This window comes from Polistes fuscatus, unplaced genomic scaffold (genome assembly GCF_010416935.1).
Source record: "Polistes fuscatus isolate 324 unplaced genomic scaffold, CU_Pfus_HIC Scaffold3, whole genome shotgun sequence".
NCBI lineage: Eukaryota > Metazoa > Arthropoda > Insecta > Hymenoptera > Vespidae > Polistes > Polistes fuscatus.
Genome location: NW_025113107.1, coordinates 9,120,307 through 9,132,550, shown reverse-complemented (window position 1 = coordinate 9,132,550; position 12,244 = coordinate 9,120,307). Strand labels below are relative to the sequence as shown.

The window sequence follows — 12,244 nt, the reverse complement described above, 5'->3', positions numbered from 1 at the left end:
CAAAATTAAAAAAAGTTGATCGCAAAGTAATTAAAATTTACTTACAATTTTTTTCCTTTCTTTTATTAACCAAATAATTTAATCACAGATCAAAAAGATATAACTGCAAAACGATTGGATTCTAATTCTGCAAAAAAATATTGAGAAATTTCTTTACTGCCTCTATTGCTGCCACTTATAAATGACGTAATAAATAAAATAAAATAAAATAAAAAAAAGAAAGTAAATAAATAGAGTAAAATAGTTTCGAAAAGTTAGGGAGGGTGGTTTTATGTGAACACTTTAAAATGCAAGCGTATAATGAAGGCGATACTCAGATATATGGTTACTTGAACTGAGCACTTGTCCCATTTTTGAAGGACTCGCACGGTTGAGAGCAATTTCGTGTCGCGCTCGAGGCACTTCTCAACGTTCTGATTTTCGTCAATAGTGAAATTCATTCTCTCTCTCCCTCTCTCACTTTCTCTCTCTCTCTCTCTTACTCTCCTTCTCTCTTTCTCTTTACCCTACCTATCTATTTATCTACCTCTTTAATTTTCTCTCTTTCACTCACTGTTTGTTTCCCGAATCGTTGACTTCCATCACTGGCTGGCCATTTTCGCACGAACTCGTTTGCAAACTAATAAAAATAAAAGTTCATCCTGGTCCAAGCAACTTTTAATGATCAATATATTATCATAGAAAACTTAATATAATATCTTTCACGAATGTAAACATAATGCAATATGTATAAAACAAAAGCAATATGTAGATGAACAAAATTGATTTTTTCAACGTGAACTATCACTCTTCACAGTTTGTTACTAAACTCCTGAATCATCCTGTTTAATAGATCACCGATGATGGATTATTCTCATTGAAATTGATGTGGTAAAAGCTTCAAGCTTATTTCATGGTAATATTATATGATGAAGTTTAAAGCACCATAAACCACGTGAGCACGTACTTTACCTATTTTGGTCGATTATAATTATTGAGCATTATCTTGATACATGCACACGCACATACACATACACAAGTAGGCGCGCACTCTAACTTTCTACAGTTTTCGTTATAAATATTAAATTATATTACATAATATTATATTATGGATCATTAATATCACTCTAAGTGCGCGATAATACTCTTTTACCTGCCTATTCGTAATGGAAATTTACCTAATACTATAATTACTCGTTCGAGCAAGTACTTTAAGACAGGCAGATATAGAAACGGAAGCTTTTCGTGCTGTAAATTAGCAGAGTTTATCCCTCAACTCAATCTCATGAAATTAACTTACCAACTAACGTCTTGGATTATTACATCAAACTTGGACAAATTCTATTTTCCTTCTTCGAATATCAAGAATAGAGAATTAGTTAAATTACAATTTCAGGATCCTGTTAGACGAAAGAATAAATTAACAAAAATCTTTCTTCGTTTTTGGAATAATTTAAATTTGTTAATATAATATAAACGAACACACACACACCTAATATCTCTCTATGAACTCTCTCTGAATTTGTATTGTTCGCAAAAAACAACAAAAGAAAACTTTTAATCGCGAATCGAGCTGTGAATTATTTCGAGAACGTCGAAATGTTAAAGCCGTGTCCTAACAGTGTCCTTCCAATTTCAAACGAATAATGACTTTGGCAAAAGTGGGTCGGTCGAGTGACGCTTTTGAGATTTTAATTAATTTAGTAGTATGTCCCTGGGGAAAAGAAATAGGAAATTTTGTTCAAATTGTTTTTAAAAGTACACTTCTTTAAACTATACGTACGTTTTTTTTCTTGTGTGCGTGATTTTTTTTTCTTAAATAATATAATTAAATCTAACGAGTACCGTTGTTAAAAAATATTATGAACCCATCTCGAAGAACGTGTTTATTTAAAACGTCATAAAGTATTATTATCCTCCGGATGGAAGAAAAACATGACTCGATCCTCTTTATATTCTACGAGGGCGAACACAACGTTTCAACGTTCGTATTGTCACTCGTTCGTAAACCGTACACTATCGATTTTCTTTTCATTGTTTCTCTTTCTCTCTCTTTTTTTCTCTTGAAATGCAATAGCGTTCATAGCGTTCATAGCAGCACGTGACGTCGACTAACGCCGGCACCAATACGCCCAGATTCTTGACTTTTTACCCCTTTCATTTCCTCTTCATCGACGAGACACGAACGTTTTCTCGCCTCGGTGTTACGTTTCGTGCACTTTAACGAAAAAAAAAAAAAATAGGACGGGGGAGTGAGGATGAAGAAAAGGAGTACATCCGTATCCCTGTGTGTAAAAGCCTCGACGAAATCGAAATTGTGTGTTGCTATCTCAACTAAAACCTATCGAAAAAAACAATATCTAGTTCTTCTTTGTGGATCAGAAAAATTTGTTGACACTTGATTTATGAAACCCTGTCAATTTGATGGATTTCAAACTACCTGGCTTCGAGTTAGAGAAATCATAAATAATTCTTACTTTTCTTTTTATTTCTTTCTTTCCTTTTTTTCTTTCCTTTCCTTTCCTTTCCTTTCCTTTTCTTTTTTTTTTTAGTATTAATTTATGTTGACTTTGATCGATGTCATTATGCGAAATAATATGTTATACCGAAGAGTAGAACACAAACGGATTTTTAATTTATTTATGTTTCCTATTATCTGATTATATTATTGGAGATAGAAAAAAAAACTACAAAAAATCGGAACGACCTAATAAATTGTTCATGCAATAAAGAAAGAAAAATATTATTCAGAGGGTAGAGTTTGAAGAATATTTTTTCTATGAAAACTAGTAGAATCGTTAAATGAGGACTTCGAGGAACATAGCCTTCGCAATAATGAACTTTGCACTTCGGTATCGATCTTATTCGCAAGATCGGAGAAGCTTCGTGTGAGCCTTTAATCTCCTTGCATGCAAGAAGATTAATGATCATCGTGTTAGCCCGAGCTCTGAGCATTACTCAGCACATCTCTGTCGCTTCAAGGCAAACCATAGTAAGCACCTTCGTGTTTTTATATATTAGAGGCACACACACACACACACATACACATATAGATAAATAGAAGAAGGTTATAGTCTATAGATTCGAAAATTATTACCTTTCTTAAAAACAAATATTTGCGTAAATATTAATTATTATGAAAAATATGAAATATATATTTTTGTATCCTTCTTGAATACGTATGTCACATTTAAAGTGTAGGGAAAAATGATTTTGCTTTTACAATATATTTCTTAATCGATTATTTTTTGTTTTTTTATTTTTGAGGTTATACTTCTTTCGGCGCGTAAAATTTTACGATGCGCGCGCATTAAGTGTCACGAAAATATTAACACCATGAAGTTAGTCGACAAATCTTCCTGAAGTTTAGTATAGACTGTTATCAATATTCAAGACATTTATTCTGGTATCTTTATATACGCAACAACACGTATATTATATTAAATTATTATATTTTATATGAATATTTTTAATAAATATCGAAGTAAGTTTAATCTCGTAAACTACCCTTTTTATGCGCGTCTCAAAAATAGGGGTAGTCGTAAAGTGTCTCGAAAGAAAATGAATATATAACGTGTCCTGTCACAGACACGTTTTAATTTTCCTACATCACGTGACACCTTTTAAAAAAGATTTTCCGTCGAAATGATTATTATCGTTAATGCATACCTTTCGTGTTTATTTTTTGTTTCCTTTTTCTTGGAATAATTTTAATGCGGATTATGAAGATTCTTAAAATATTCATTGCCAAGCTTCTTGGTGACTTTGCCCGTTCGACCTTCCCACTTTCGCATGTTTCACGTGTTTATTCTAAGAACTTCTCAACCTTTCTCTATCTCTTTCTCTCTCACTCTTACTCGTTAGGTTTACCTTCGTAAATTCGGGATTTCCTTCGCTTACATTAATGTGCTCTTATGTATTTATGTGGATGTGTATACGTGTGCCCACATTATACCCACAAGTTGGCAACTTCGTCGACGCTGGCTCGTTTAAGTCAGACTGCTTTAGGGAAATTCCTGATTGCCTCGACCACCGTATCACTATGGTAGTTTGCCAAGCCACACTTTCTACTGACTTCGACTAGTTCTCTAAAACAGATATCTAATAGACTCGATATGTATCTAATATCTAATTAACCGTTTCTAGGGCATCCTTAAATGAAATCATACGCAGAAAAAAGGTCATCAGAAATTTTTTTTATAAAAATTGTCTAATATAATTTATCTATTTTTAGAATGAATCTGTACCATATTGTACCATAAATATCGTACTCGATAATCAGAAAATGATTTAAAATAAGTTTGGACAAATATATTTATAAGAATAATTAACTACTCGAAAGTAAATTATGCATAAATTGTTAATTAATATTTTTGAGAAATTATTTTCCAGAATAAATTTCTTTTTCAACTCGAGCATAAATATCGTCATCTATAATATTATATTATAATCGCGAGATTATTTTGAATAAAATTAAACGAATATTTATTGGAATCCAGTTTTGTTTGAGATATAAAACGCATTGACCAATAATACTAATGGATAGCCCTTCACGATTTATTTCTTATCAAATTTCGATCCCTAAAGATGCTCACACGCATGACTTGCTAGATCCCTTCCTTACCTTCCCTTCGAATTTCATGATAAATATCTTTTCCAATTTGCCATAAGAACGATGAGCATGGTATGAGAGTGTGGTCGATAAAGATTATATGAGATTGGAATGAGCAATAAAAGTGTTTTTTTTTTCATGCTTGCTTTGATGTTTGCTAATATAACAATATCGTTGAAGGAGGCAAATAAATGATGAGACTCAACGTGAAAGAGAGAGAAAGAGAGAGAAAGGGAGAGAGAGAGAGAGAGTGAGAAAGAAAACTGAAATCGTAAGATATTTTATATGCAATTCACAAGAAAAAATATCATGACTTCCTATTATTGTGAGAGTACAAAGTGTTGTTAAAGCTCCTTTTGAGGACTATAAAGACGTGAGCTTCTACGAGCTTTCGTTTCAGAAAATCCTTTTTTTATGAGACGAGTGAGAAGCATGATATTAACACTTAGATATTTCTCTGATAAATTACTCTCCAAGGAGGAAGAAAGTAATTTTCTAGTTGGTAAGCTTAAAGTATTTTCGTTTATGAAATATTTTTTATTACGTCTTAGATTGCTGTAAAAAAAATGAAATTGAAAAAAATACGAAAAGAATGTTGTCGTAAAGGAAATATTTAAAAAAAATTGTTAATTATATTTATAACATTGTCAAAATAAAATAAAAAACAATGAATACCCAAATATTTCTCTTATCGAAATCAGATAATTGTAATATCTGAAACAATTTATCTCAAACGCAATATCGCTTTCTGTTTATAAAAATTTCGAATATTTTGCTTTTTAACAACCGATAAATATTTTTTTATCAGCAAGGTACAATAGATTTAAATAAAGCTTCCTTTAATAATAATCTTATTAAATAAACCATTAAATAACATTTTTTTTTTTTATAAAAGCCTAATAATAAATCAAGACAATTTATGAATTGAAATCAGCTAATCGGGCAAATGACTTTGTCTACGAGAGTAATTAAGCAGAACGTATTTAAGTCGTCATAATTTTTTCCATTCCAACGTTTAAAGGACTAACAATTTGTTGCTTCTCGTCAGACTCTTTCCCACTGCGTTGTACACTCGTTACGAAATTTTCCTGTATATGTGTAATGTATAATATATATTCTTATATATGTACACGTATATAAATATATATAGCCATACACATACACAAACAACGATGTACTTCTATCCTATTCTAGAGTACATACGTCACTTTGTCGTGATTATGAACGAGCTTAATGCGCGCAGCAAATGATATTTGCGAGTCCTACAGTAACATTCTGAGCACTTTAGCTACCCACAGTTCCTTCTATTTCTATCTCTCTCTCTCTCTCTCTCTCTCTCTCTCTCTCTCTCTCTTTTCCTTAATTCGGAGGTAATACGTCGACATTTAGATACGAGAAATTGTCTAGAATCATTCGACGATAACAACATTTTTCAAACGAAAAAGAAAACAAATAAATAAAAGATACACACTTTACTACCAATTTGTTAATATAAATTATCGCATAATTTAGCATGATTCTCTTCTTTTTTTTTTTTTTTAAAATAATACAAATTATTAATTCAATTCATTAATTTGATTTACTTGCACCATTAAAAAAATTACTTCTCGTTATCTGAAAGTATTGAAAAAGAAAAAAAGGAGGAAGAAATCGATCAAACTTAATTTGTGTTAAGAGAAACGATCGCTTTGGTGTAATAACGTTTATAACTTAATAACGTTTACGATGTTAATTGGAAATACTAGACTGAATTTATGATGTTTTTATCGTTTGAAATTGAGTATACGTGAGAGTATTTGTGACTCTCACTATCAGAGTAGAAAAAGAGTGGATGATGTGAGGGAGGACAGTTTGAAAATTTCAACCATAATATTAAGTTACGATGTATTAAATACGAAGGACAGATAGCAGTTGGTAGTTGCGATGGTGATGCAAGAAATGAATCGAGTTAGGGATAGTGAAAGTAAAACTACGTTGTATGTTGTTCCATTTACAAGAGGGTGAATCGAGAGGGTACGGGAGGGAAATGATTGTGGTGTATAGCAAGCGGTATAACGAGGGTGTCGACCAACAGTCTATTCAAATAATTAAAGTATTCCCCTATTTCTTCTCGCACAAAAAAACCACGGACACAGAGAATCGTCAAGAGTGAAACTAATTTATGAGCATAGTACACGCCATAATGATTTGTCGGTGCTTGACCATTCCACATTGTTATTATCTTGTAAGATTTATATTAATGGCCGATTCGTGCTAAAGTATGATAAGCTCCTATCTAAATTAGACAGGCTACATCTCGCGAACTTCATTTCGAGTTTCCATTTATTCCTTTCTTATTCAAAGAAACTTATTAGTTACTAAATCATTTAGACTAAAATTTCAACATTTTCTCTTGGTAATAATAATCAGATATAATTTCAACGTATATTTCAGTTAGTTGGATTAAATTGTAGGATAATACTTCATTGTAAATCTAATTTTATTCGGAAATAAGGGAAGTAGGTTAATCTATTCTTGATTGCTATCCTTTGCTTATGTTTTTTTTTTTCTTAATTCAACTTCTTAGCCCCTTCTTATTTTACTTGAAATTTAAAGGAGAAATGAAATAATTGATATTGACAAAAAAGAAAAAATAATAAAAGGTATATATTTCGAATCGATCCATGGTTTTTTCTTTTTATCTTGTTTTCTTAGATAGAATAATTGCTAAGAAAGATAATTGCTTATTCTCGAGAGTGTTCGTTTAAGCCACAATCAATAATTAAACGTTCGAAGTTGGTCGTGTGAAACGAATTCCTTAATTTTCCTTACTTCCTGTAGTTTCTCAAAGTCACTCGATCTTAATTCGTTTAACTTTAACCAGAGGAGAGAGGAACTGATTTCGTTATCGCTCGATTTCTTCCTTTTAAGGTTTTCGTTATTCGATTGATAAGATCTATCCCGATAAAAGTCGTTAATAAATATCGAAGAAGAAAATAGTGTCGAATTAATTTTACAGACATATTATTCAATAGTTTTTTAATTCATAATTCATTTGTTAATTATAATTTAATATTTATAATATTACTTAATGTCTTATATGTTTGTTTTTCTTTCTTCACCCTGTAAATGGGCATAAAATTTATTTTATAAAAATGAAACTTTATTTGTTATTTTATTTGAAGAATAAAAAAGAACGATTGGTTAAAAATTTGCCGCATTTCTCGAAATTTCAATATTTTTCTTACTTTCAATTACCAGGTATATAAAATATTAACTATTATTCAAACTGAAACTCGTGGATTCGTGCATTAGAAATTATTTCAAATAAAGTAAACTAATGTTGTGTTTTAAAAAATATATTTTTAGTTGGAAAATAATTTAAGATAAATCTTAGGTACGTCATTGTCTTTTCCAAGACGCCGCCGACATTGTGTCGTAGAGAAGTTTGAGTGTGGTGAAAATGGATGGAAGAGGGTTGGAAAAGGGATGGGAAGAGACATTATTAAATTTTCTCGCGACTTCGGTGACTCCGGAACTTATTGAGTTTACTTACGCCGCGTCGTTAAGAAATACATTTATGAACGATATACAATCATGATTAGGCTTGTATATACGTGTGTTCGTGCAAACGTACGTTTATACACATGGATCTAAATATGTGCCGTTGTTAGACGAGATTACATAGACGAATATTCGTGTTAATCTAAAATTTTCAAGGATTAAATTTAATCAGGAAGAAGATTAGAAAATAAGAAGCTTGTTATGACGACAATAATGCGATAACATCGACAACGTTTCTCGTATATTATTAATTAGCCTAATTTACATTGCATTTTACGTTCTATTTTATAACAAAAAAAAAATAAAGATACTTCGATCTATTTTCGATAATTTTACGATTGTTTAAAGTTAATAATGTTAGGTTGAATTGTACATAAAAATAGATGGATTGTAATTTAAGTAGTTCGAGTCAACGACTTCACGGAAGAGGCTTGTCCGACCTATTCGTGCTTTTACTACTTGCGAACATTAAACGAAGAAAGTAATTGCAACGCTTCCAAAAAAAAAAAAAAAAAAAAAAAAGAAGAATTTGTTTTCCTCGTATTCCTCGTATTTTAATGATTCAAAATTTGAAATATCAAACGTGATTGTAACAATCGTGATTTCATATAAGTAAATTAATTAGATTTAACAACGTAACAAAATATCAAAAATAACAGTCTGGAAAGACATTTGAATTCTCTATGTACATGTGCATTAACATTTAAAGTAATTATCTTGAAACTATTCGGGGAAATTTGGAAGGAAACGTTCGGGAGAACTTAGCTTTCAAGTTTGTTGATGCAACAGAAGACGTGAGAAAAAAGTGGTAAAATTATCGCGTTTATTTAACAGAAAGACGACGACGACGACGACGACGACGACGACAAGAACGACGAGTACGACGAAAGAAGGAGAAAAACACGAGAGGTCGTCGAGTGAAACGAGTAGGAGGCATGCAACGACGGGCTTATTACCTTTTGGCAAAAATCCAGCGTGTATCATCCTCGCCTCCATGAGCAGAGACGGCAGAAGGAAGCACATAGCCATACATAGATGTATAAACGCAGACGTTGGTCCTCCGTGTCTCCATAAATTATTCGCCAAGCCTGAGATAAGAAAAAAAAACAAATAAAAAATAAACCAAAATTATACAAATAGAAGACAAATAGAAAACAATCGCTTTGTTCGTAACGTAGTCGGAGAATTTTTATACAAGACGTTGTGCTTCTTCTTCTTTTTTTTTTTTTTTATGGGCGAATAAAGTGTGATTGGTATAACAGAAATTTTGATTATTAGAATATTAAATTTGAATAATATGATTGTATTTAATACACTCGCGTTGAATGATTTGTATTGTATAATACGAGTTTTTTTAATGGGGGACCGATAATATTAGGTTGTCACATAAGTTTCTTCCTTTTTTTTTTTCGATGCGAAATTAAAAAATTGTTGATTTCTTTTGGTCGAAGATACAATTTTGTTTGGTTGTAAAAAAAAAAAAAAAGAAAAAACAAGAAAATAAAAGAATACTCACTGTTGTCAGGATTGTTGGTGAGTAAGGAAGAAGAAGGATCACGTGAGCACGCGCTTAAATGACGGCCAAGTTTAATTCCATCGTTGGCGAGATTTCCGAGTTTGAGAACAGCTGACAGAAATAAAACCGGAAGTAAAACCACTCCAGCCCCGGCTAACACCAAACACGCGTGCAACTCGATTTTTGGTGGTGGTGCATCCGCCGGCCATGGCAACGAGAGATATGCTGAAAAAAAAATAATAAAAATACATACAGTAAACTCGTTTCTTTCTGTTCTAAATTTTAATCGTTTTCTTTCGTAGACATTTTTTTTTTCTAAACCGAAACCATTTGTTATCGTTCTTTTATTAATTCGTTGTTTACGATTGAAGTACGTTAAATAATAAATACAATTAATAAGCAAGAAAAGCGCGCTTTTAGTATTAGTTTAGTAGAGATGAAACGAAAATGATGATAAAAGTTTCGATATAAAAAATAAAAAAAAAGAAAGGTGGGATGTTACGAGAAAAATATTTTCTATCTTGACAAGCTTAATTTACTTTTACTGGAAAATTCGACGACGTCGTAGATGAGAAAGGTGCACGTTCTCGATTTACTTATTAGAAACGTTAGCCGTCTTGTTAACAAACGGCAACGGCAAAGCCTCGAGTTCCTCTCTTTTAATCGGTTCGCGAACTTTTCTAGCAGACGGAAATTCTCCTTTAATCCTATAAAACTAGCAGCTTGGTGGTGGTGCACCTAGGGTTGAGAGGTTAAGAGAGAGAGATTGTATGGTTCGTGGTTGATTCGCAAAGAAGAAGAAGAAGAAGAAGAAGGAGAAGAAGAAAAAAAAGTTTGTTCTCTTTTCTGAAGAGCTCTTTCCTTTATTGCGACAGTGATGATGCTTGTGTGTGCGTTTCTGCGTGTGTGCGCTTATAGTTCTGACCAAAAGTTAAACGAAAAACTCGCGTTAAATCTTGTTAAGATGAATTTCTGTTCATGACACGTGACTTTCCTTGTGAAAGAGAAATAAAATTTTAAAAATTAAAAAAAAGAAACGAAAGAGGATACCTCTTCGCAATCTTGCCGATTTTAGAAAACGTAGTTTTATTTTTTTTCACCTGTCCCTTCCAAAGTTTTTTCAAACGTCTATTAGTCTAAAATTTATTATCTCCAGGATGAGTTTTAATAAAGTCATCCAGTATTTTTGTTGGAATTTGTGGATAAGAAAAAATACGACCTTTTATAAATTTGTGCAGATAGAACATCCGGGATAACTCATTGTCAAAAGTATATTAATAACTTAACTTTTTCATATATGTTAATTATGTTAGAAACAATAAAATCTAATTAATCAAATTTATCGTGCAGTTAAATTTTATTTATTTTTAATCGATAGTAATAAAAGGAATAAAACGATAATTGAGTATCTTAGTAGTAGTCAATGTTCCTGAAAATGATTAAATTATGTTGAAAGTAAAATTGATATCACACCGGTGACCTATCTCCAAGGATATTTTTTCAAATTAATTTTTGTTGAGTAACAATAAAAGGAAAAAATAATAAATACTTACTGCCAAATCTCCTGGCGTATCTCAGAGCGATGAAAATTTGAAATGCAACTGCCAGGATGCCGTACCATACCGACCAAAGACTATTAACGTGACCTCGAAACGTTGATTCCTTTTTACGCGAAATCCGAACTTTCTTTGACGATTTTCCGGTACTCGTTGTAGTGACACCACTTGCATTTATACTCGACATCACTGGAAGTGGTTTCAACGGTTTCTTGCATTTCGCTTGATTCACTTCGTTATTGTTTTCGTAACCCATCAAGCTTCCTGTCATTGACATCTTGCCCTGAAATTAGAAATGTAAAGAAATTTATTTTTCTCCGATTTAACATTGACTGTCTCTACTTATCATTTTTATATTTGTGTGTTTATTTTTTGAATGATTATTCAAATATCAAAACAATATTAAAAGATAATTACAATTGATTCAATGATTATGAATTAATTTATATTTTATAAAATATTACTAATCAAATATCGAATGAGACAAATGAAAAGAAAGAAGAAAAAGATAAACCCAAACGCAATCTTGTACATTTATTATTGTTTAACGCAAACAAAATTTGTGATAAAAACACTTGTATCCATAAATAAATCTTTTAGGATTCGAAATATGTTTATTAAAGACAGATTTTGGTATTTCTAATTATAAACGACTTCATAAGGCATACAAGAAAATCTCGTTGTATTTAAGATAGGCCGTATGTTGAATGAAAATAAACCGGTGTAAAATGAGAAAATCTTTCAAAACTAGACGTAGTACCTAGAATGAGAAAGAAACGAATGGTTGTGCAAAACGAGCTAGGATAAAAACAAGAGACATCGTTCCGTAGTAGTTTCTACGTGGGTATTTCGACGGTTTATCTCTTGCACGCCATTGAATCTACCCGTTATATACTACCCCTCACCCTTATTTCACTCTTTCACTTTTTACCATCCAATTTTAGTCTACCTCCTATGCTTCCACCTTGTTCATATATGAACTTGACTGGAATTATTCGTTTTTGGTTCTAGCAATGAAACGGAAAAGAAAAAGAAAAA

At 31.7% G+C, this 12,244-nt stretch overlaps 1 protein-coding gene across 9 annotated transcripts in view; it reads right to left on the bottom strand.

Moving 5' to 3' along the window:
• LOC122519104 (protein tincar) overlaps positions 1–12,244 on the bottom strand; it is a 166,671-nt gene that overhangs the window by 19,195 nt on the left and 135,232 nt on the right. For all 9 annotated transcript variants that reach the window (XM_043638338.1, XM_043638346.1, XM_043638345.1 and 6 more), the window contains 3 exons: positions 11,204–11,489; positions 9,651–9,875; positions 9,091–9,222 (listed from right to left, as the gene is read on the bottom strand). In XM_043638338.1, coding sequence (XP_043494273.1) covers positions 9,091–9,222; positions 9,651–9,875; positions 11,204–11,483 — 637 coding nt within the window. In that variant the 5' untranslated portion in view covers positions 11,484–11,489. The remainder of the gene's footprint in view (positions 1–9,090; positions 9,223–9,650; positions 9,876–11,203; positions 11,490–12,244) is intronic.